Here is a 27,384-nt window from a genome sequence, read left to right as displayed (position 1 = left end):
TCCCCTCCTTCCTTGAACTGGTTCTCCAGCTACTTATCTAACCGATATCAAGCAGTAAAATGGAAAAAGGCCACCTCCTCATTTCTTAATACCCCAACCAGAATTCCCCAAGGTTCCAAATTAGGTCCTCTTCTTTTTAATATATTTATAAATGATTTCCGGAACTCTATTCCTTTCTCAAATATCATTCAATATGCAGATGATTCAACTATCATCTGCTCTGCCACATCTACCCCTACACTCCTAAAACTTACTCAAGAAGCTTTTTCAACCACTGAGCTATGGATGAAAAGAAACCACCTTGCATTAAATGCCTCTAAAACCAAACTAATGGTATTTACTCCCTCTAAAGCTACCTCATTCAACTTAAACTCTTTCACTATTACTAGCCAAAACAATATACCTCTGGAACTGGTATCAGAGACCAAATTACTTGGGGTCCAAATCGATAACCAGCTTAAATTCCACTCCCATTTACAACTAAATATCAAAAAAAACACCAAAAACTAGGCATGCTCTACCGACAAAATCATCACCTTACACCTGCCACTAAAGTAACTCTCTCTACTTCCTTTCTTATCCCCTCTCTTCTCTATGGAATGCCTCTTCTCATTAACCTACAATCCTCTCTAAAAACACAACTTTCCTCCTGCTACAACAAATTTGCCAAATTTGCAACCAGCCATAAGTCCTCCTCCTATCACTGTTCCTCTCTCCAAAAACTAAAATGGCTAGAACTTCCAAATCATCTCATCTATACTCAATTAACTCTTGCACACAAGCTCATTTTCAACCCCTCCCTCTGTCCCTCCCTCTCTTCTACCTTTAAGATGCACCTACCTGATCGAGTATTAAGGTCCAATAATCAAAATCTAATAGAAGTGTACAAACCATCCCATCCACCAGGCAAAAATCTTCTATCTTATGGTCTAGCACGTCTCTGGAACTCCCTACCACCTTCCATTCATATCACTTCTAACCATTACTCTTTCAAAAAATCTCTTCACTCACATCTAATATCCCAATGGGAATGCTCCTGCTCTCTCCCCACATAACTAATGATGGCAAACTCCTTCTTCCCTTCATTCCATGCTTCAGTTTCCTTCTCTCTCTCTCTCTCAATCTCTATTCTCATCAAAAACTTTCTCCTTCTATCAACTCTCCATATATTTATATTCCTGTTACTTATATGCTATTTGTAAATAATGCATCAAACTGTAACTGTTATCTGTATATTCCTAATAAGAAATGCCTCTCAGCTGCTACAATGCAATGTTCCATTGCCAGTCTGTTTCAATTTCAACCTCATCACTAGTCTGCATTATTTGTAATGTTTGCTGTATCAATTGTAAATGTTTTGCTCAAAACTACAAAATTTGTATAAATATCATCTTTAAACTATTGTAGCCAAGATTGTTATTGGAGCTTTTCTCCCCAGGACTCCATTGAAAACGGGTTCAAATGGCCCAATGGACTATCCTGGTAAACCAACTGCAAATAAAATAAAATAAAAATAAAAATAAAAACAAAACATGTCAAAATTAGTTATAACAGCATGCGTGGGTGTTCCAATGAATCCCGTATAACAGATTTGAAACAGTTGCATAGCAAACAAAACACATGCATAAATGGAACAACAATATGCATTGTAACAGCATGCCAGTAACACTGATGGCAACAGGCCACCAACAAACATATTTGAACAAGGTATGTTAACATGCAACCGACTAAATATATGAATAATAATAGAACACAAGTCCAAACATTAGGTTTTGAGAACAACGTACCCGTAGTATATGGATGATAATTACTGATACAGATAAGGGGTGCGGGAGAGACAGAAAGTCCATTAACAACTGTTTAGGCTTCTATTTTTCACATCAGTACTGCTCAATACTGCACGGGTCTGCCCTCACTTTACATCTACCTATAGCCCTTAGCTACTGTAGCACAAACATACGTGTTAAACTGTCAACCTGGAATGGTATGGGGCAAACTTTGACAACTCTGTGTACATGAGTAGATGGGACTCGTACATGTCAGTGTTACATATCTGGCACAGAATGAGTACCCTGCACTGCTATTTGAGTGTGCTACTAGCGTACTTCACCTGGTTTCCTACTGTGTCCAGGGTTATTGGCAGCAGTGACCACTAGCTATGACAGCATGACACTTGAGAGACATGTATCGGGAAGAGTGCATGTTGTATGTACCTATCCTGCTGTCATTTTCAGGCATGGGCTTGGACAGTGGAACAGTTGTACATGGCGTATTAGTATACCCTTCATACAGCTACTACCAACATTTCTTTACCTGTAAAACCTGTAGATAAAATATCTGTTAATACTACCTGACTGTTTCTACAGTTATTGCTGATTCCTTGTGTGTAAATATGCACACATCTTACTACCACTACTTGGATTTGAGCCATGTCTGGGTGTGCAAAATTAACAACAAAGCTATTTCTCATCACACTGAGCTACTGGGGAATTGCTGTTTCTTGTTTGACTGGTTTCTTCCTAATACTGCCTTGTTTAGACAGTCTGACCTTGTAATCCTGAGATTCATGCATGTTAGATAGTGTACTGTATATTATTCCTTTGAAATAATACAATCTGGAAAGCAAAGGTTAACACATGGCAATGCTGCATGAGACACCCTTTGATACATTACACATTATTATTCAGGGTTCAGGTCTTGGTGCAGTATATATTTCATTTATATCTTGTTTTACAACTCTACAATCTACAGTTTTTCTTAACAGGTTGTTTTCAGAACAACCTCAGTTAATGCATGCTGACAAAGCCATATTTGCTGTGGAAAACCTGTATACATTCTGTTTCTACAACAACATACCAGAGTAACCACAGCAGTTTGTGGTATGGATCTTTATTACAGTGACATGACACAGTGCTTTAGTACTACATATCCTGTAAATCAATATTAGTCGGACAAACTTTATTTATTCGGTTAACACAGTAACAGTATACCTACTGGCAGTAAACAATGTACTCCTTCTTATTTGCACTATATACTGTAAGACAGATTTGAACTCACCAGCCTGTCAACACAGCCTTAACAGTCTGTTGGCATGGGGTTTGATGTTGCTAGCCTTCTCTGCTGCAGATGTAGGGGGGGGGGACAAACATTATGCATACCTGTCTATCACATATTCAGGCTAGACTTTGGTACAAACTACTTGATACTGATAGTTACACACTGCTGGAGCATTCCAAGCCCATGCATCTTGGATCCACTGGGATAAGAGTGCTCCCTTCCTCCACTTTAGGTCAGCATAATGATGCCGTACCTGCTCACCAGTTCAGAGGATGCCAGTAGCACTGGCAAGATCATGTGCGAAACAATCCCTGGCCTCTGCTTTGTACTGTGAATCCTGATACTTGCTCTGCAGTAGGCTCTCATCATGGTTTTCTACAAGGAGTTCAGCCATAACCCTGGACTCCTGAATGCCACAGTACTGCACCCAAAAGCGTGCTCCTTCACCAACACCCGACATAGTACCTGCACAGGTCAACTACAACAGTTTCTGGCTGTATCTATGCTTGTGCAGTTTAAATAAGGCCATATTCCCTCCCTTTGCTGTCATTGGACCATTTTGAAAATGCTAAGCTCAGCTAAGTGCTGCATAAATCCACTAAGCTGAATCAAATAGTGCTTAAAGGGGTACATGCTAAGTACTGCTTAACAGTGTGAAAATCCACTTAGCTGAGCTAACTGCTGCTTATCATTTACATTTAAGCAATGTTTAAACCAGCTAAGCATAGATGAGCACTACTTAGCATTGCTCAGTTTTCATTTAAAAAAATATCAGGATTGTAGATTAATTAATTCATCATTACTGGCATTATTAAGTGTATATGATTTACTTTACATGACATCCCCATATGTGCTTTCATTACATTACCTAGCGATGTGACTACACTGTATGGGACACTTGTGTATACATGGGTGATTTAACATGTTATATGCACTCATACTTCCATTTTGTATCAGCTACACTACCCTGGGCGACAAATATCACTTACTACATAATTCCACATACAAAAATTACTTTTAACAATGCTTTCCCATGTAAAAATAAAGTGTCTGTCTTGGTACTTGAACCATGAATACCAAGCTGGGACTCTAACCACTACACTATTGGGTCATTGAGATTTTAGCTGTACATTTTTATTTAGCTGCTATGAAAAGTTTAAGCAATGCTGAGCAGAGGGCCCTAATGTGCAAACCTACTCAGCTATGCTTAAACATACCTTAGAATGGAAAAAAGGGGAAATTAATAAAACCACTTTATTTACATGTATCAGCACTACTTATCAGTCACATTAAAGGCAATTGTAAGGGAACACATAGGGACAGATTTTAAATATTGCTCTTACAAACTTAGAAAGTTGATAAAAATAATAGGTTTTGCATTAGCATGCCTTTTCAAATGGATGTGGCATCTTAAACTCAAATGTTTGTCATTATTTAATGACTCAAATCCTCTGCTATTTGCCAGGTAGGGACAAGATATTTGGGGGAACACACCAAAAATATGATGCAGCATACCTCTCAACTGTACATATTTTTGCAGAAAATTCCAGATTTTTGCTTCACACTTTTGGTTCATTTCTCATATGCTTGTGGTTTTCTAGCAAATTATTGCCAAACCACTCTCAGGGTTTAAGTTAGAAAATAATGCCAGAATTTGAGTTTCAGACTTCATACCCTTCAGGAAATCCGTACTATTGCAAAACCTGTTATTCTATCCACTTTCTGAGTTTGTATGTGCAATATTTAAAAAGTGTCCCTATTTTTGGGCCTTTGTCCCCCCATTATTTATGGCTTTGTCCAGATGCCTTGCTCTAAGAGATTGAAAAGTATGTGAGGTGGACATCTGGACATTCTGAAGAAACCTGTGCAGTTGAAGGGTGTGGCTGTACTGCACTTTTACAATGCAGGGGTTGTGTGACAGTACCTGTCACACACCCCCTGCATTGTTTCCTATATAAACTTCCTGCTTTCAGTGTCTGCAGACACTGAAAGCACTTGGAAAGTGCTGTACAGCACTTTGACAATGCAAGGTGTGCGTGACAGTACCTGTCACACATGCCCTGCATTTATTTATTGATCTTCTAGCTATTTCAGTGTCCATGGACACTGTTTTACTATTTTATTTGCTTTCAGTGTCCGCAGACACTGAAAAGTTTTTAAAAAGTGCTGTTTGGCACTTTGAGAGTGCAGGGGGCATGTTAGATGTGCATGCACTACCCAAACATGCTCCCTGCACTCAGTAGTGTTCATATCCACTTAGCCTTAGCAGTAGCGGGCTTTCATGAATATGCAAGGCGTGCTGCTATTAAAGCTAAGCAGAAATGGACACAGTTCACTCTGTGAAGGAATAGTACTATTCCTGCACGGAGTTTATTGAATCCTGGGGACTCTTTTTTTTTTGTAGTTTTATTTGTATTTTTTTAATGTGCTTGATGTTTTTAGTACATAATTTCGTGTAGCTGACGTTTTGTGAATTCGGGCTATTGTATTTACCCTGGTGCTGCCCATTCTTTTTTCCATTTGATATAAGAATGAAAATGTCACACAAACAAACCCTACAAAAAAACCTGCAAGAAAAATCCAGCCAGCTAAAGTCTTCAGTGGGTAATATCTTAAACTTACTCTAGTGGAGGTCTACAAGATATATGTATCCCTTTCTATATGGGGCCGGGATTTCATGTTAACTGCCACCATCTCTCTCTATTCAATGCCACTCTCCTACCTTCTTCAACACTTATGCTTGGCTGTTGCAGGTCTTCTTTGATTCAATCCATTCACCTCTTTGCTGGACAATCTTGTTTCTTCTTGCTTTCTTCCTGTGATTCCCAAATCTTCTTCACTAGATTATCTTCTGCTTTTCTACACATGACCAAACCACCACAATCTGCTTCCATGGGCCTTTTCTTGGAGCTACTTTGCTTTTTCTCTGATGTCCTCATTCCTTCATCTGTCCCAAGGTGTGCATCCTACCACATTCATTTCTATCACCTTCAACTTCCTCTCTGTCTTTACTGGCCAGGTTTCTATACCATACAATAGTACTGGTCACACCACTATCTTTTACACCTTACTTTTCAGCTCCTTTGTAATTCTTGTGTCACACACTACCCCTGACACTCTGTACCACTTGGCTGCAGCCCCTCTGATTCTAGCCTAGGCCACCTCATTAAGACTTCCTTTTCCTCACCACCCTTCCCAGATACTTGAAGTTGTAAACTGTTCCAATATTTTACATTCTATCTCAATTCTCAGACTTTTGATTTCACCCATTTGCTGACATTACAACTGTCTTATCTGTACTCAGTTTCATTCAATGTGCCTTCAGTTTTGGATTCCATTAGTTTATCCTTTGGTGAAGTTCTTGCTCAGAGTCTGCTTATACTGCAGATTTGTTGTTCTGTCCCCTCTGACCTGTTTGTTAATGTAGTCCATCAGCAGTATAAACAGCAGTGGGCTTAGAGATGATCCCTGATGCAAACCCACTCCCACTAGGTACCCCTCTGAGAGGCTGAACACTGTTTGCACTTGAGTGGTTGGATCCTTGTACATAACCTGCACTAAGTCTAACAATGTTTCATGGACTTTGAACCACTGCAGTACTTCCCAAAGCTGCTTTCTTGGGAACCTGTCATATGCTATCTCCAAGTCTAGGAATGTCCAGTTGGAGTCTTTCCTCATTCTAGCTTCTTCTTAAGTATCTGACTCACCACAAACATTCAATAGTTGTGCTGCATCCAGATCTGAATCCAAACTGCTCATCTTCCATTTTTCTTTCGACTACTTTACATATTTATTTATCATTCAACCTATCCAGAACATTTATGGAATGTGATAGGAGTTTGATAGTTCTGTAATGCCCAGAGCTGTGAATGTCCCCTTTGTTCTTGAACACTGGAATCAGTATGCTTATCGTACAGTTATCTGGATACACCTTTCTCTCCATATTGTTATGAGTACCGTTAGGAGCCATTTCTCCCCTATCTCACTACCTGTATCTATATTGATCCATCTATCTATCTATCTATCTATCTATCTATCTATCTATCTATCTATCTATCTATCTATCCATATATCTATCTATTCAAACATAGAGGCACCCCCCAAAAAACAAATAAAACACAACACCCACACACATAGTTGTGAAGAAAGTATTTTTGTACTAATGGAAGAACTCTGTCCTCAGGACCAAACACAACCACATGAGCATTATAGCTTTAAACCTGTTACCACAAAAAAATCTGGACAAAGCCAAAAATCATTGGGGGGGACAAAGCCCACAAAATAAGGACACATTTTAAATACTGCTCTTATAAACTTAGAAAGTTGCTAGAATAAAAGATATTGTGTTACCATGCATTTTTTTTCTTCACTGGAACAAAGCAGTGTTGTTTCCACACCAGTCTCTTTACCATGGCAGGCATTCATTGTCATTTTTCTTACATCTCTCTTACAAAACTGTAAAAACTCAATGTGTATTTTATAAATGTATACCTTTGTATTTGCAAAACCTTTCTTACAAATCTGCAACACTTCAGTGCTTATCACATTTATTTGCTTGTAACTGTTGTATAAATGTGGATTACTATTAATAGCCCATGCTCTTAGTCTTCAGAATATGGCTTAGTTCATGGCTAAAAATAGTCTTCTTACAAGTCCATTACTTAGTTAAAACATGTCAAATAAATACATAGTCTAGGTTTACTAGTTTAGGTGGATTACAGAAAAAGGTCAATTGTACAATCTCCTTAATTATCTCCTATCAAGGTACCTATAATACACTGCAGCTAAAAGGTCACCAATTTGTAGTATGGTATAATACACGATGCATACAAATCTTAAAACCTTGGAACATTCTAATATGGATATAGATATAATGAAGTAAGATCCCGGAGTTGATTATATTAGGTAGGGGAGTGCAGGGAGACCAACATCCCCAATGGTAATTCAAACTTGTTTCTGTCATTGCTGTTTTCCAGCCAAGTAACTGTCAATCTGAGAACCTGTATTCCAAAAACAGTGAATAAAAACACCTGTATAAGGCATTTCTTTGGTAAGATATAACAGAAAAGATATTTAGGCTATGGACAAACTGCTATATCAGCAATAAGAGAAGCCAAAATGTTATCATGTTTACATTTTTAATAGGTGAAGTTAGTTATAATCTCATTATGCAAGCTGATCAAATCTTTGTATGCATTTTATATACTTTCAGCTTCTCAATTTTGTCAAGACTGTCCATTTTATGAATACAGCAGGCCAAGAGATATATTTTGATATGACTGGCAATATTCCTAATCAGTTTGACATACAAAACTTTCAGTTTTTCCTGAATGGAACAAGTCGGATTGTAAAAATAGGTTACTTCAAGTCATGGGCTCCAAATGATCAGCAGATTCAGATAGATAAAGCAGCCATTTTGTGGAATAATGGGGCTTCAGAGGTTAGTAGAAACAATTATAATGGAATATAATGTTTTGCATACTTTCTGTTTATTGCTGTATTCTGTATTTTTGTATGCATATGAAGTTGTAGCACACATTATGGGTGACTGGTAAACTGCTAATATTTACATGGTTAGTGCCCTACAGGTTTCAAACCCTCTCAGTTGGCTACATAAGTGACTCCATCGCCTTATGTGAAGTACTCGCTAAGATTATTCTTTGATAGGATTACTGGCAGAGCCTTAATCTCACCTCATTGGCCAAAGATCATCACCTAAAGTACAGAGAAGAAGAGTAGATCTCAGCTTAGTAGTTTATCAGAGAGAATTATGGCTATGAGATGCCAACAAGCTTCATTCTGTTGCCCTGGATTTGATTTCCTCAATCTCTGTTTGCCTAATATGTGGCTGTAAGCAAGTGACTTAGAAGACAGTGTTCCCAGGTAATTCCTGAAAAATGGCACTTGTTTTTATTGGGTTTACCCATGTCAACAATGAAATAAAATAAAATAAATAAATAGATAGCCAGATAGATAGATAGATAAAATCAGTATGCACCTTGCTTCAGGTATCACACTCACCTTTGCTGCAGAAAGCTGTGGAGCCTTTTCCCCCAACCAGTTGGATAGATTGCTGACACTGCAGTGTAACATAAGCAGGGCGCTGCACTCCTGAGTGTATCATTCTTCCGATAAGATGTTAAATCGAGGACTCATCTGCTTGAGTTGGTGGTAGTTCAGGTAGATATAAAAGATCCCGCAGTCTTTTATTTAACACAACATGAAAAGCGTTCTTTACATTTTTACAAAATGTACATACTTATAGGCACATATATACACATTTTTAGTTTGTGTTTACTGTTCATCATATTTCTTATGATAGCATCATTATTATTCTTCCAAAACTGACCCCCATTCCTTCTTCCACAATCATAATCTGATTTTTTGCAATATATCTGCCAAAATTAATTTCCCATTAAACAAAATATTACTCATTCTTAAATTCCAAATTAACCGTATTGCAGAAAATAAATTCTTATCTACCCTTTCTGCATGTTCTTTTTCTTATTCTTACAATATCCATACAAATCATATTCATATTTATACAGTTTGTCATTAATATTTTCAAAAACATTTCTTAACACATTTTCCAGAGTTTAACACGTTTTACATTTCAAAAAACATAGTCTACTGTCTCTTCCTCCCCCCAAAAATAAACACACTCTTTCAACTTTTTTATGTAGCATATTCCCCTTTACTGGTAACTTACTTATTACCAGTCCCTGTAGGAAATCCTGACACTTCTAAAAAAAAATTATCTGCCATCTCATCCCATGAAACAGCAGAACTGTCACCTGGATCATCCTGCTTGATTATTTTTAACAGAATATCATCTGCAAGCCCTAATGACACCAGCTCTATTATCTGCACATCTTCAACAGACTCACTTACTTCTTTCTCCATTGAAATAGCTAAATGCTGCACATTTGTAATATCCATCACTCAATAAACCTTGTTTAGACTCTGAAGCTCCATATTGAAGAAATGTTTTTCCAAGTTCTCATTTTCTACCACCAAACTCTCCATAGCTCTCTTCTCCTCCATGCTGTTGGTTCCCTTAGGAGGACCCCTTTGGCACCATTTAGTAGCTACAGGAATAGGGAAGTTCCCCAATACCCTGAGCAAATTTCCTCTAGTAGTATAAATATCACCATGGGTCACCCCTGAATAAAGGCTACTAGCCTAGTGGGGCTAACCTGGCCAACAAGGGAAAAATAAAAATAAAAAAATAATAAAAAGTACAATGAATGAAATACAACATATTTGAAATTGTAAATAGTTGTTTCATGTAACTTGCTAGTGGTGAGTTACACTTGTTATTTTTATTTTACAATGATACACTACAGTGATGTGTGATGTGTATCTGAACCACTGAGCCATGTGCAAGTCAAATCATGCAAACACTCATCATTTTCATCATGAAACACAAGATGCAGAAACTTACTTTATCTTTCTTACTGTTTTGTTTCTAGGTCCCACATGCTGTGTGCAGTGAAAGCTGTGGCCCAGGATATAGGAAATCTACTCGCAAGGGACAGCCTATATGTTGTTTTGACTGTACCCCTTGCCCTGAGGGGAAAATCTCAAATCAGACTGGTGAGTATTGCAGAGGACAGGCTAGATTATTCATTTGATGGGAGATTCTGCCTGAGTAGGAACATAAATTATAAAAATAAAGGCAATGTCACTGATGCCAATTAGATGAAGTCACTGCTAATTAGAGCAATTTGTAAATTATACGATTTTGTGTTTGTGTGTGTACTAGTCCTATTACTTTGTTCCTGTAAGAGAACTGCATATATTTTCCTTGCTAGTACAAAATATATGCAATTTTCTGTGCATGCAGTGTTTTACTATTTACCTTTCATTAAAATACATAACTAAAGAAGTTCACTTAACATTAACAGTAGTGACATAATCTCTGTCATACCATATTAACACATGTTGCATTAAAAATGCACTCTAATTGTAACCTGCATGCACTTAAAAAAGTACTGTTCCTTTACAAAATGTAATTGAAAAAACTAAATGCATCAGAGTAATTATCATGGACAGCAAGTCACAAGAGAGATTTAAAAAATAATATAAAATGAAAACAAGCTACAGATTTCCACAGGACAGATGTTGTTGCATTTTAAGTTGTTTGAATGTTCACTTTTAAAATAAGTCATAAGCATTGCAGCCTAGAAGAGTGTGGTCAAGATGCAGAGGAGATAGAAACACAAGTCTTCAGCTCTGCTGTATTAGTCATATTTTGAAAGGAAATTTTATTTCTATGTTATCATGTTTTTTTTATTTTTGAGAAAAAGTAATTGAAACTTTTCTCTACAATAACATATAAAATTATTTAAATACTCCTATTTTTTCCTGTCAAACAACTAACTGAAAGATATTTCTTCTGACAAGATGAGTTACTCTAAAGCAAACTCTCAAGACACTTCACTCAAGAAGGAGCTTCAAATGGTTTTGACTAGTATACAGGAATTGCCAACAAAAATGGACAAAATGAATATTAAGATAGACAGCTTCAAAGACAATTGTACAAAACAGATGGAACAAATTCAGGAGACTCTCAACCATTAGAAATTACAAATAACAGGAATAGAAGATGCTCTGAATGATGTGGAGAAAAAACTGTCAGAAGAAAATAACGCTGATTAGCTATTAAAACAGAGCAGACTTTTGTCAAACAAAAACTGATGATCTGGAAAACAGATCTCAAAGAAATAATATTGCATTTTTGGTCTACCAGAGAAAATTGAAGGTAATAATCTAACAAGTTTTTTGACACCTTGGCTCTCTAGTACACTTGAACTGCCTGAAGCTATGTCATATGGGATTGAGAGGAATACAGATCCCTTGCTATGGCTCCATCTGATAAAAACACAGCTCTGAGATTTGCCATAGTTAAATTCTTCTCATCGCAGGACAATGAATTGACTCTTAAAACTGTATGGGCAAAATCTCCAATTAAACTAAATTAAAGGATAATAAGATTTGACAATGACTATTCCTCAACAGTAATTTCAAAAAGAAAATGTTTCTGCCATTAATCAAAGAACTGAAGGAGAAAGAGATCAAAGTCCATTTACTTTTTCTAGTAAGACTAAAAATATTTATTCCTGAGGACTTAGATTCTACATTAACTTTTATAAAAAACAAAAAAAAAATTGAACAGCCTGAAGAATGGAATGGAATACCAGGCCCCTGAAAAGAATGGCAGAAAGAAATGGATAGAAAAATGTTGGAAAGAAGAAGAAACTGAAAGTAAAATGACTCTTCATTTATATATAATATATATATATATATATATATATATATATATATATATATATATATATATATGTTCTCTTACAGGTTCCATTTCAATTATATATGACACAGTCTTCACATTATAGAAGAAAGAGAAAAAAAAAAAACACCAAACATTCATACACTAAAAGGAAAACAAGATGTAAGTTAAAAGGTAATTCTATTTACCAAACTTATTTTTGTTTTAATATGTCTGCACACTAAATTATACAATTCTTCTTAATAACTGAATGTTTGCTTATCTTTAACATAAGGGATTGGGTTGGGTGTCTTATTATTAATGTTTGGTTCTCTTGAGTGATGAAAGTGATGGCACTGTTGTTGTTGATTTAGATGTACATGTGAATAATTTATAAAAAGAATTCACACAAAAAACTGTAAAGGCAGTGCCAACCAAGAAACCAATAAGTCCAAAGGAAATGGCAACAAGAAGGAGTAAACCACAATAGACATAGCTGCTGAATAACCTCTCACTTTATTAAAGAAAACACAAATCATAAATGCTTAACTATAATCACTGCATTTTCGTCCTTCTCAAAGTGAAGACTTCATCAGATGGAGTAAATCCTCATTCCAAAGTCATTTATATAATCAGAAATGACTAAGTAAAAAAAAAAAACTAATTAATTAAAACTGCTATAAACCCAATTGCTTTCCCCCATCAAAAAAGGCACACATAAAAATGCAAATTTAAATATGTTAATCAAATCTGTTATAAAAGCACAAATTGTATTGTATTGTATAAAGACATATACATAGATATTTAAAGAATTAAACTAATTAAAAGTGTAGTATGCTGTATAAAGTTTTAAATACAAATACATATCACTTTATTATTAATAATTCTCTTGTGTGCTGGAAAGCTAGAGACAGCACCATCTGCTGGTACAACACATTATCACATGGAGAAAAATATCATAAAAAACATACAATAGTAAGGATGTGAACTAATAAAAATGTTAACATAGAAAAGTTGTATAGTGTTAGTAAAAATGTTTGAAATATGGTTAAAAAATGGGTAAAGTGGATGAAATTAACGTGAATATACTTCATTAAAAACTTATTTATAAATATGTTTATATTAATAAAATCCCATAAAAACTAAGTAAAAAAGTTTTTTGTAAAACTCATAAATGTTTTTACAGTGTTGGTGGTTACAATTTAGCTGATCTCTATTTTAGGAGGGGGCTAAGGAAATATTTTCATTCAGTCCAGGAGGGATATTGGCTTGTATTGTAACTTGCCACCACAGTTTTTTATATTCAATTTTTTCTTCCCATAGCCCCCCTCTTATATCACACTTTACATCCTCAAGAACAAAAAAAATTTAACTTAGCCTTCGTACACTCCTTTGAGTGTTTGTATAGAGTGTTATTCTCTTTCTTTGTCTGAATATCATAATAATGTTTGTATATTCGTTTTTTTTTTTTTTTTTTTTGAGCTTATGCTCAGTTTTCCCAACATAAAAGCTTGATAGTCCTGACAGGTACCCAAATATACTAAACCAGAAGAGTGACAATTATAATAATTTATTTCTTCTATCACTCTACTCCTACTCGACAAAAGTACACTTTCCTTATTCAAAATATATGCACTTGCTATTTTATAGAAAGAGTCACAGATACTATAACTTGAAATCAAGTTTAAAACTTTACCTTTACAGGAATACTCAATAAGAGGCATAGCAGTATCAACTTTTGCAAGTAGGAAACACAAAAAAATGTAAGCTGTGCCAAATACTAGATCATATAATGACAGCTTATTTTAGATGAATTATAATATGGCTGGGCTGAACTAATTTTGCTTCTACTGCTAAGTAGAATGACCTGGATAGATTTGCTGTTCAAATCTGGAGTTTTGTACTCCAAGGGGAAGGATAGTTAGACTTATGTTATGTTACATATGTTTTGGACTATTTATTCACACTCAGGTGTCTACAAAATCATACAAATTGAACATCAATAGTATATGCAGTTCTTGAGTTCCTTTATTACCAATACAAAATGTTCTATAGGTACAACTAGATCATTATATTCTGTCTCTCAAAATGCCTGAATTACTTGTTCTTTAGCTTAAAAGATGACAAAACTAAAATGTATTTCAATCAATATAAATGGGTTAAATAGTGGTTGCAAAAGGAATAGCTTCTCTAAATATATTAAATTATTTTCACCACAGGTAATATTTATCCAATAAACACATCTATTAACAGATTATGTAGTGAGACTTAATAATAAACATTATACAGTTATAGCAAGTTCCCAATTGGGTCAGAAAAGAAGAGGAGTAGCTATTCTTTGGAAAAATACTCTACCATTATCAAATATCCTGAAAACTTATGGTGATGATACAGATATGTTTGGTTTAGTAAATTTACAAATCAACTCAAAGATATATTCACTTGTTAATATTTATTGGATACCAGGAATGGGTGTTAAAACTGCCAAACTTAAATTGGATAAGATATTACAGTACTCATGGTGAAGCCTTATTGTGGCAATAGACTTTAATTGTATTCTTAACAATAAAAACACTAATGCTATGGGGAAATGCAGAATATCAGCCACAGTGATAACTTAACAACCTTCTCAATATTAAAGATACTAATGAATATCTAGTTAGTGACTCTTTCTTTTTTACTCACTTCTCATGGTACTCACTCAAAAATAGACAGAGTCCTTGTTTCAAATAATTTAACCATGTATTAAAATAAAAATAAAATAGTTTATTGTCCAATCCTAGATCACAATGCTATAACTGTTGAATTTTCTTTGAATGACAATAAAAATGTCCACATTAAAAGAATCCCAGCTTATATTATTAAGCTAAAAGATTTGAAGGAATTATTCAACAAAGAGACTGAAACATGCATAGAACTTAATACAACAGAAGTACCAGAAGTATATATATATTTTAAACTGGTATTTATTTAAAAAAAGAAATGGGACAAGGACTTAATAGATTTACAACAAAAAACTGATAGACGAAAATTAGAAGAACAAACTTGTCAAATGAAATAAATATTCTGCAAAATAAATATTTAGAAATTCTAACTCACAAGACTAAAATAAACTTAGAAAAAATAAAACTAGTGAATCATTCAATAAACTCAAAATATTTATATAAAATAGCATTGAGAACAAAAATAATGATCAAAACAAGATATAGTAAAGAATTAGACAGTGAAGATAAAAAAGGGACAGTCACTGCAATTGAAGAAATTCTCAATGAATTTAGAAAACGTTTCATTAAAATTAATCAAAAGGATCCAGTAATGGATCAACAAGAAACAATAAAAGCATTTATTAGAAAAATACTAAAAATAAGATAACAAATCAACAACTGAAAACAACTGATAAACCCATATTGATGACTGAACTTACAAATCAAATCAGTAAGCTAAAACCTAAACCACCAGAGAATGATGGTATAACACGTGAACTTTATAAAATAATGCCCAAAACTGCATTAAATATATTACTTCATACTTTCCAAACAGTAAAACATGTAGTAAAAGTTCCACCATCTTGGAAGTGCACTCTTATTTCACCTATATTGAAAACAGATAAGGATCCTTCAAATGTACCTTTTACAGGCCAATTTCATTATTAAATGTTTACTACAATTTATTTATGTCTATAATAGCAGATAGAATTCAACAGGTTTTACCTGGCCTAATTCACAATGATGAAACTGGTTTTATAAGAAATAGAAGTACTTATGATAATATAAAAACAATTTTAACTACAATCAATATACCAACAATATAAATGATAATTTAATCATAGTAAGTCTAGATATTAACAGTGCTGTTGATACATTTAATTGGAATTATCTTTTGGTAATATTACAAGAATATAATTTTTTAAAGGATTTCCAACTTATAAAATACCTTTACATTAACTCTTTAGCTTACATAAAAATAGGATTTTATATTTTGCAATTAATACAGATAACCAAAGGAACAAAGCACGGCTGCTCACTGTCCCCTTTATTATTTAATCTGGTTATGGAACCGTTTGCAAATTATATAAGATCAAGCACAGCTATAGTAGGTGTACAGTTTGATCATAATCTAAATTCAAAATTACTTCTATTTGCTGATGATATCTTATTGAAGTTGAAGGATAACAGAAAGTCTATCAAAAAATTCCAATCTAAATCAGGTCTTCCATTTAATGAAGATAAAACAAAATTATATGTATAAATAGTAATATCTCAGATATGCCAAAACATTTTTTCTAAATATATAGTCAAAGATTATAAAATAACTTACCTTGGAATTATATTAACTAAGAATATAAAAGAAACTACTAACACAATACATCACTTGGCTAGATAAAATTAAAACTCTAAGCAATAAATGGAATACATTTATATTTACAATGGAAGAAAGATATTTAATAATAAAGATATTATTACCAAAAATACTATATGTAATACAGTCATTAGCTCTACCCATTCCAAAACAATACATACAAGAATTGAATATGTTGATGCTTACATTTCTTTGGCATCCATACAAACCCAGATTGGCACTTAATCACCATCTAAGAAGTTGGTCATATGGAGGAACAGATCTACCTAACATAGAATTATACTCAATCTCAAGTGCTATAACAATTATTATTTACTGGACAAACAAGAACTATTATGCTAAATGGAAAGGTATACATGAAAGTATTTACTTAAAAAGTAATCATGGAAAATATGAATGTCACAATAATTGAATCAATAACAATTTTCTCTGGATTTTAAAAGACTTTATTTTAGAACACCAAAACATAGTGATAAATTCATACTTTATCCACACAATAATGAATAAGTTCAGAAACATATACAAAGATCCAGAATACAAAGTCTGGTTGTTTCTGACATTTCATATAGCATACACATAAAACAATATTAAAACATTCACAATGAATGCTTTCAGGGATAAACAATTAATATATTGGTATCAGTTTATGAATAAAGAAAAAATAAATACTTTAGATTATATTTTGAATAAACATAACCTACATTATGAAATGTGGTTATATGTACAAAATGGTTTTACATAGAAAAAAAATAAATTCGATGCATATATCAATTAAAAAAGAGATACATACATTTGTAGAATGTTTACTATTACTGGTGCATCAGGATATCATGGGAAAAGGAATATTATCTAAAATATACAACATGAATAAGGAAAAGACAAATGATTGTAAAGATAATTATTGGAATTATTTTAGGGCTAATAATAATTACCACCATAGTAGTAGTGAAAAAAATATGATGTTCTCATCTTCAGCTCAAACCACAATGTCTTTGAAATGGAAATTATTCTCCTGGAAATTCCTACATAAAACTTTCATTACTCCACACAAGGTTGAACTCATATTTAATAAGAAAACTAAATGCTGGAGGTGTGGTTTGGAACTTAGAACCAATTGGTAGCACATGATTTATGATTGTAATGTAATTAAACCATTTTGGAAAGAACTGTTTTACAAGCACTATTCACTGATAACTTTATGTTAAACAATTCCTTAACCCTTTTCAATGTGCCAATTCCATCATGTGTCATGAAAAATGACTATCATCTTCATTGGAGTCTTCTGAACTTTGTGAGGAAAGTAGTTACAAAAAATTGGAAGAAGGTCTCAACACCTTCAATGAAAGAATTTCTGAATTTTGCAACCGAAACTTGTCATTTAGAGATACTATCAGTTAAAGGAAGAACCATCAGAACAACTCCTGCACTTAATTCATGGATCAAACTCAAGAATCTGTTAAATAAATAAACAACAAATAATCACTAAAGATTCATAAACTGGAACAATAACTAATAAAATAAATATAATCAACATATTTCTTATACGTGTAGACACCTTGTAAATAGTTGATGTTGCTGTCTTTTATTGTTAATGAAATATTTGCTTTTATTTATTACTGTAAAGTTCATACTTATGGTTATTATCTCTTTGTTATTGATTCATATTTTTCAATAAAACATTTTTTGAGAGATAAAGAAGCATTGCAGACCAGACGTGCCTCATCAATACAAAACTCCACTACTGACTGTTTTCAGTTTATGGCAACTGAGCAAACAAAAACAGACTACAGTTTTATCTTGATGAGGCTTGTCTAATTTCCCAGAGATATACTCTCTCATAACTTAATGAGACTGTGGGTTAAATGCAATGCCTACCCCCCTTTACTAATGGAATAAATGACAGTACCTAATGAAGCACATTTTTTAGTAATTTGAGCATATATGTCACTAGATACAGCAAGCAATGTTAATGGGTTTTAATATGACAGATTCATGATAGAGATTTTTTGCAAATCATGATTCTCAGAAAGAAATTAAGATGGGGATGAGTATAGTAACAGTTTCCCATTCTTTTAGATATCAGATATGACCCGGGGTAGATTAAGGCTTTATATGACACCAATACATAACGCTGATGATAACAAATGATACCCATTGACTCTCACCTGGAGAACATTCCATGGTTAATATTCAATTTCTATAAAATTAAGCTTTCTTATATCCAGGTTTGAACAACTCTCAGTTATCCAGTATTCATAGCACCAACTCCTTGCTTATTTGACCCTGATGTTGAACTTATATGAGTCCTTTTATAATCTGAGGATCAATTTCTCTCACATATTTCTTGCACTGCCTTAGAGTGTTTGCTAGCATAAGCATTCCTAAATCTGAATAATTTTAGGCACTGCGCTTTTTCACTGGGAACTCTATGCCCGTTTACACTTTGGAATTATAAACAATTATGTTGCTACTTCATTCATCATTTGTTTTTGTCTTTATTACTTAACATTATACAAATAATAAGTAATAAATAAAAGTAAAATATGAACATTTAATAAAATAAAAACATTCCATACATGGCTATTCATTTCTTGTTATACTTTTTCTACTAAGTTCTAATAATCTACCACCTTTTCTGATGGCACTTTATACTGAACCAAGAGATTCACTAGCTACTTTGTGTTCACCGTGACCATCCTGTCTTATTTGCTATCTTGTAGCTTGGATTCCCTAAGAGTATCACTATAATCCCCCTTTTGGGTTTCACAATACTTTACAGATCAAATATAATATACGCTGTAGCACACATTTCTTAGCTATGAAGATTATACAAAATTTCAGTTTGCATGGCTATGTGACATATTCCTTTTCAGGAATGAAACGTTCAGCATTGAAAACCAACAAATCAGCAGTACTTATAGTATATTTCTTGCTATTAAATGGTGAACCTAGCAGTAGGAATATTGTGAAAAAAACATTCTTTTATGAAGTGCATTTGGTTTGAGCCCTCCTCTGTTTAGCTTAGCTATTGTACGAGGTTGCATCCAGAAAGATGTTTCTCAGCTACTAAGCTATGAGCACAGACTTTACCACTGCTGCTGTTTTCCTGAAGTGTGGGTTTCTTAATAAGGTTACTAAATCATTTTAGATATATAGGCTTTATATTCGATATATATCTATTAAAGGAAAAATAATATCAGGTAAACTAAACTCACAGTTTAAACCACAGAACGAAGGGCATAAGCTGATAATAAGGTTCCTATTATACATCGGCATTTGATTTCCTCAACTTCCACAAGCAAATTTTGTCATGTTAGGTAAGTGACTCAACCAGACAGTGTTCCTAGGTCACTTAGAAAACTACAGTCATCTCTGCCTAATGCACTTTATTTAACAGATGGGCAAAATAAATATAATTCATAAATCCAAGCTAAACCCACAGCAAGAAATGAAAAAACATGCTTCAGTTTATAACTCAGCCCTATCCCCAGACTACCAAATTTGTACAGCACCTCAGATACATATACCAGCCTTCCAAGTAAATGTAACTGACTGTAACGGTGCATTATTAATATATGAAAACACACTATTAATTCCCAATGTTAACCAAGAAACAGAAGCTGCATTAAACAAAAAATCAACTACGGTTAGTTGTTCATGCATCTAAAAAAGGTGCTGTTGCAAATGCGATGAAGGACATATTATGAAACATTGTAATTATTTGTGAGAAAGAACCAGCTCTTCTTCCCTCAGCTTCACCAGTGCAAGCAGGGCACCAACAAAAAGCACCATCGTCATCACTAGTTTTATCTAGTCCCACCTATCAGTGCTATTAAAATGAATCTGCATCAATAAGAAACCATCAAATCTTACAAGAAAAACAATTCAGAATCCACATTCCACTGTATTTTTAAACACTGCAAATTTGATTAATTAAATGAAAACAAAGAATCATTATCCTACACAGCACTATAAGCCATATGTCTTATTAAAGAATTACCCCAAAACCGAAACCAATTAATACTAAATATTCTAACTACTAAACCCGTATCTCTTTGGCCATTCTAAGAAATCTGAATGCTTTTTTATGCATTTCTTTTCTTTAGAAAGGGAGGGTCTCTGCTAGGATCAGAGCCAACTCTTTTATCTTCACTCTGTGTGTACGATGAGATGTGTTGTTCATTAACAATACATGCAGCCAGGCGTGTGTGTGTGTGTGTGTGTGTGTGTGTGTGTGTGTGTGTGTGTGTGTGTGTGTGTGTGTGTGTGTGTGTGTGTGTTTGTGTGTGTGTGTGTGTGTGTGTGTGTGTATGTGTGTGTGTTTGTGTGAGGAACAATGTGGATCTCCTGAAATCACTGCCACTTTATTCTGTTTCATACAGACTACTCAGAGGCAATCTTTGCCTTGCATATTAGGCAATCTCAGACTCTGCTTTATTGGAAATGCTGTATGTCTGTATGTCAAATGGCACATGGGTTACTCGCTCTAAAGATCTTAACCTAGTATGTGCCATTAATAGAACCTGCTGAAGGGACATATTTGTCTCCCAGAGGTCACACCTTTGGAATAGACTCCAACTTCATGTCAAACAGACCACCTCATTGAACCCCCTTCAAATGCAATCTGGACGATAGGATGGGCAACCATAAATTCACCCAGGGAGTTCCACCTGTGTCCTTCTTGTACATGGGCATTAGGTGCTGATCATGGAAATAAGGGTAGAACTTAACTAGGTCTGTAAGGGCCCTAGGGCCATTAGTGTAGTAACTTCCTATGAACAGTATAAGAGACATCCTCATCGCAGCTGTAGCAGAGACCTGTAGGAAGATCATGTAGGAGCATGGTGAGACTGCTGGGAGGTAAGAGCAGCAGCAGTATCATCTGTAGAACATGAGCCTTGGGGAACCCACTGCAAACTCACATGCACAACTGTATCCAGAGAAAGGTCTGTGGCCACACTACATGGTCATGGGGGCTGTGTGCTGCTCTATATTTGTAACCTGAGGATACAATTACTCAGAAAAGATACTTAAGTAAGGTAGTAAAGGAAGCAGGATTAAGGCAGGTTAGTAAATGAAGTAGCAAAGCCACAGAAACAAAAATATGACAGACAAGACTACAATGGGGGGTGGTCACACATTCAGGAATGTAGAAGACAATCAAATATCACATGTTCCTCTGCAAACTAATTTAACCAGCACTTCATGCAGATAGTTTGTCATTTGTTAAAAACAGCCCCTCATACCTTCCTCATGTCCACACTGCACAAGTAAATCAAAGTCCCCCACTAAATTTTCACCCTGTAACCATAGCTACCATTAATAAATATTTACTCAGTCTAAAACCTATAACCTTAGCGACTGACAAGTTACCAGCACAATATCTAAAAAATCACTGCAGATGGTCTGGTATATATTGTATCTAATAGTGTTAAACAACTTGAGAAAGAATTATGCAAACATGAAAGTGCTTGTCGTACTTCTTAATAAACATTTTACCTCTGTCTGGTTCCAGCCATGTTTTTTTTTTTTACTCTTGATGTTTGTTTTACTACCTAACTGGATTTACTCACTACTGGTATTTTGTTATATTGTTTATACCTTGTATCTATTCTTATAAACTGATCCATTACAGAAAGCAGTGCACCTGTTATCAGGAAAAAATCATATATCATCCCATTTCATAAAGGAGGTAGTTCAACAGAATTTGTAAGTTACAAACCTGTAGCAATTCTGTCCCCATCAGCTACCCCATTAGCTAAAATCCTAGAGAATTTCATCCAAACACAACATGTACATCACCTTGTTAATCACCTTCTCTCTAAAACCCAACATGGCTTCCAACCTAACCACAGGACTATAACTGCTCTCATAAACTTCACCAGCACTGTCAACCATAATAGGAATGATGACAAGCTTGTTTTGCTTCTCTTTCTAGATCTATCCAAAGCTTTCTGTACTGTAAATAACTTACACTGCTTTGCCCCAATAATAACTACCACCATTATGCACAAAAACACGTCACTAAGCTCTTCTCCCTTGGCCTTACTAATCCATCACTTAACTGGCAACATAGCTACCTATCTCATAAGCAGCAGGCAGTAAAATGACATGAAGACTACTCATCCTTTCAAGCCATCCCTATTGGCATATCAGCAGGTTCAATCCTAGACACTATCCTGTTTAACATTTTTATATACCTCTCAACTTGCCTTTATAGTGCAATTTTATGATAATTAAACCTTGATCTGCCTGGTCCTTAACTTGTGAGATTTAAAGCAAATCACTCCAGATTTTTTCACATCTGTTAAATCCTGGATTACAGATACTCACCTACTCACAAATCATAAAAAAGAAAGATTCATTATTTTCACAGCAAAACAATACATTGAAGAGAAACATTCCCATAACCTCCTCAAACGACATACAGATTTACTTGGTAGCCCAAACTAAATTGTTAGAGTAAATTGGCAAACACCTCACATTTGCCTATCATATGCAACAAGCCATAGAAAGACACATCAAATGTTTGGCTTACTGTAGAAAATCAAAAACATTCTTACAGTTACTGCTATATTTTCCTTGGCATCAACTTATCTGCTTCCTTCTCTCCTTAACACAATAAAACAAATATGAATGACATGCTTAACACCTAACTGAAAGCATGATATCACAAAATCACTAAGCTGGCCACAAATGCCTAACCTACACATAACTTCTCACTGCCCACAGCTGGTAAATACCTTGCATTACAACATACTCTACAATACTATGTTCCTGCTAGAGACGTGCACTCTGTTGCCAAATCATGACTAGCCATCTCCAAATCAAACTAGAAAGCAGAGGATTTCGTATATTCTCACTATATGTCAAAAGTGTGGAACTCTATTCCAGTACATTTAAAACAGATAGAAAGTCTCACCCTATTCAGAACACTACTTAAGATACACCTGCTGGCTCTTGCTCATGACTCTCACCAGGTTAGTCAGCCTTCCAATTTCCATATCAAAACTCAGCCATAAGAGCAAAGTTTCTCATATAACTATCTATCCTGTAAATTGCATACCTCATCTTGAATACCACAATCTTAAACTCCTAACAAGGCTTGCTCCTTCCATCAAATCTTTCTCATATCTCAAACTGCTACATTATTCACAGTTTTCTTCCCCTTATCTTTCCTAGAGGCTAAATATTCTCTATATCCTATCATACTGTTATAACATCTTCTGCTTTCCCCCTCTGTAAACCATACCATGCTCTAAATTTGTAACAACTGCACTGTACATTGTTAGATTTTTCTTTGCCAAACATGTCATATACTGGCTTACTGACACAATTGTCTGATATGACATGAAACTCCTGTTTACAGCTCATGTGATAAATGGGTTTTTCATTGTATAAAATCTAGAACTGACAGTATTTAGTATATATTACATGAAAAATGTTCACTTTATGTATACAGCGGTCTGTTCCTTGAAATGTACATACTTTGTGTGGCATTAGCTCATTGTCATTTAATACAACAACAAGAAATGTATAAACATATACAAAACTGTAAATTGATATTTGTCAGAGCTTCCCCTCCCAGGTCTTTCTGTAGAAAAGCATAATTGTGTAATTGTAAACTAAATTGTTAACTGTTCTTTGTAAGTTGTAATACTGTTGGAGATTTTCTCCACAGGTCTCCAGTGAAAGTGGACTCTGCCCAGTAGGGCCTTCCCAGTCAACAAAAACAATCAAATAAATATGTAAATGATAAAACAAGTGCAGGTGAGGAGAAATTAGTGGACTGATTTTCTAGAGAAGAAGGAGAAGAAAAGGAATTCAAAGCACTTTAAGAAAATAAAGTACAATGTCTGGGCAGACTGCCTTCCTGGCTCTTCTCCACTGTGAGGAAATACTGGTAGGTGAGTGGACTGATTAATGTCTCTCCCTATTAACCATAGTGTAAGCACAAGACTGAAATCTGTTGACAGCAGTTCCCTCAAAAAGTATGAGGCAAGGGGCATCCAGGTGCATGTAGATTTATTAGTTAAACTTCAGTCCTGGGAAATGTTATGGAAAAGCTGCTTACAGCTTAACTACTGGATTGCTTCACATCTAGTTGTCTTCTTAATGGGCAACAACTCATCTTCATACAACAGGGGTCTTAGCAGTCCACTTTGATCCAGTTCTGCAATGTATAATGCATCTGGGATTGACAAGATATTTGATAATGGAGCTCTTGGATCTGTGTGGGGATGTAGGTCCCAGAATAGAGAAATGGGTGTGAGATATTAATGGGGGAGATCAGATTAGGTTCATAGCTAATAGCTAATTACTAGGCTTGCTGCCTTAATGGGCCATTCTAAGCCTAGTCAATTTCCTCCCAAAGGTGAGAATCAAGCTCTGTACTTTGTGTCTTTTAGTCAAACACCTTAACCATTATACCAACCCCCAACCATTCAGAGAAGGAACAGTAAGCAGTTGAATTATCCAGGGTTCATTACTGATACTGTCCCTGTTTAGAACATTTAATTCTGACAAAAAGATAAGCCTGCTCATAGATGGCATCAATGCTCAGTGAGTTGTAGAGAAGATTGAATTATAATAAAAGTTAAAAATTTAACAGAATATAAATGACAGAAGATAATCTCCGTGTGGGTCTGCAAAATCAGAAGTGAGTCAATAAACTACAGTCTTTTAAGAGAAGAATGCAAATTGAAAAAACTGTAGTAGCTTCAAGTGTCACTGCATTTGTAGGGCTAATTATTCTAATAAAGCTGTTTGATCTTACAAGTGGATTCTCGTTTTCTATATTCCTGATCTCAGGAATCTGATTCCTGTCCTTTGTCAAAGAATAAACAGCCCAATACCAAATGTATTTTTATTCCTGGTAAAGTCTAGCAGCAAAGCTTTTGAGGAATGAAAATCCTTGACAAGGTTTTATCATCATAAAAGTCTACTACTGACTGCTGTGAAAAAGCTGAAATTCCAATATATAACATGACTGGTTCAATTTACTAGTTAAATCTAGTCTTGTCATAACTGATACACATAAACCACATGTTCATGAAACAGCAGTGTTCATGATCAGAAAAATATTTGGATTGACATGATTGATGAAATAAATGAATTTTGAATCAAGCGCACTATCTTATATGGTATTAGGAGTGACTACTGAGTACAACCACTAGTTAAAAGAGTTTTCATTATAAAAAGGATTCATGTGTTTACACAATAATGGAGTTAACTATATAAACACAACCGACTGAAATATGTTATTTTTTTTTTCAGATAGTATTGACTGCACAATGTGTCCAGATGATGCATGGTCAGCCTATGGACAAGACAAATGCATCCCCAAAACGACTGAGTTTTTATCATACAAGGAGGAACTGGGGGCATCATTAGCTGCTTTCAGTATTTTCTTTTCTGCCCTCACTGCTTCTGTTCTATGTGTCTTTATACAGTTCAGAGACACTCCAGTTATCAGGGCCAACAACCGAAACCTGAGTTATCTCCTGTTGCTTGCTCTATTTTTCTGCTTTCTCTGTTCATTGTTATTTATTGGTCATCCAGAAAGAGTAACCTGCCTAATACGTCAGATTGCTTTTGGTGTCATTTTTTCTTTCAGTGTCTCCTGCATAATGGCAAAAACAATCACGGTCATTGTTGCTTTCACTGCTACCAAACCCAACAGTTCCATGAAGAAGTGGGTTGGGGGTAAGACACCAGGTTTAGTGATTATCTTGTGTTCTCTAGGTCAAATTATAATATGTACTACCTGGTTATTTATGTATCCACCCTTTCCTAACAACAATATGAAAATCAAACTTGGAAAAATTATAATCGAATGCCAGGAAGGGTCCTCTGCAGCATTTACTTGCATGTTGGGATATATGGGATTTTTGGCAATGCTGTGTTTTGTAATAGCATTCCTGGCAAGGAAGCTGCCAGATACCTTTAATGAAGCCCAAATGATCACCACTAGCATGTTCATTTTCCTCAGTGTTTGGACATCTTTCATCCCTGCTTACCTGAGCACACAGGGAAAGTACATGGTTGCTGTGGAGGTGTTTGCTATCTTGGCTTCAAGTGCTGGGTTACTGTTCTCTATATTCATTCCTAAATGCTACATTTTGCTGTTAAGACCAGAGAAGAACACCAGGGAGTACATAACTGGAAAGGCAAACAGACAAGGAATATAAATCAGTTACCTTATGGATTCTGCAAGAAGGAATGTTTTATGTGCTTGATTTTAATTAAAGCTGATCTGTGGTGTCCTGGATGACTTGCCGATTTGTTCCACTGGGATATTGTCTGGGACTTTATCTGTCCAGTGTTCTGTGCTGTTTTCATGTGTTTAGTATATCTAACATGTTGGACATTAAGAGACCATTTAATGGATTTCTTGCACATTCATTTAATGAAGATGAGAACCAAAAAGGAATAGAAATAATGTTTGCCATTATGTGAAATACCTAATTGTCAATTAATAGTTATAAATTTATCTTTAGACAGAGCTTAATTGAAGAAAAAATCACTCGTGTCACTAGTTTTATCATTCTACTATCCATGTTTAAAGACATTTTCAAAGGTTAATACATTTCTTTGTTGTATTTGACCTGATGCATTGTTAGATTTGCAGAAGAGCTGAACAGGGTTATTGCATGCAGTTCTGTTTTGTTCGTATTACAAAACCATACAGAAATGAA

The 27,384-nt window shown here is 34.8% G+C and overlaps 1 protein-coding gene across 1 annotated transcript in view; it reads left to right on the top strand.

Annotated features, from left to right (window-relative positions):
* The window catches only part of LOC122814111 (vomeronasal type-2 receptor 26-like), a 192,498-nt gene that overhangs the window by 98,509 nt on the left and 66,605 nt on the right, over positions 1–27,384 (top strand). Inside the window, exons 2-4 of the mRNA XM_044086726.1 lie at positions 8,270–8,497; positions 10,530–10,653; positions 25,964–26,856. Coding sequence (XP_043942661.1) covers positions 8,270–8,497; positions 10,530–10,653; positions 25,964–26,856 — 1,245 coding nt within the window. The remainder of the gene's footprint in view (positions 1–8,269; positions 8,498–10,529; positions 10,654–25,963; positions 26,857–27,384) is intronic.

Source organism: Protopterus annectens, chromosome 10.part0 (genome assembly GCF_019279795.1).
Source record: "Protopterus annectens isolate FY-2018-M chromosome 10.part0, PAN1.0, whole genome shotgun sequence".
In the NCBI taxonomy this organism is placed as follows: Eukaryota; Metazoa; Chordata; order Ceratodontiformes; family Protopteridae; genus Protopterus; species Protopterus annectens.
The sequence above is the reverse complement of the archived record's forward strand: the minus strand, read 5'-3'. Positions and strand labels throughout refer to the sequence as shown.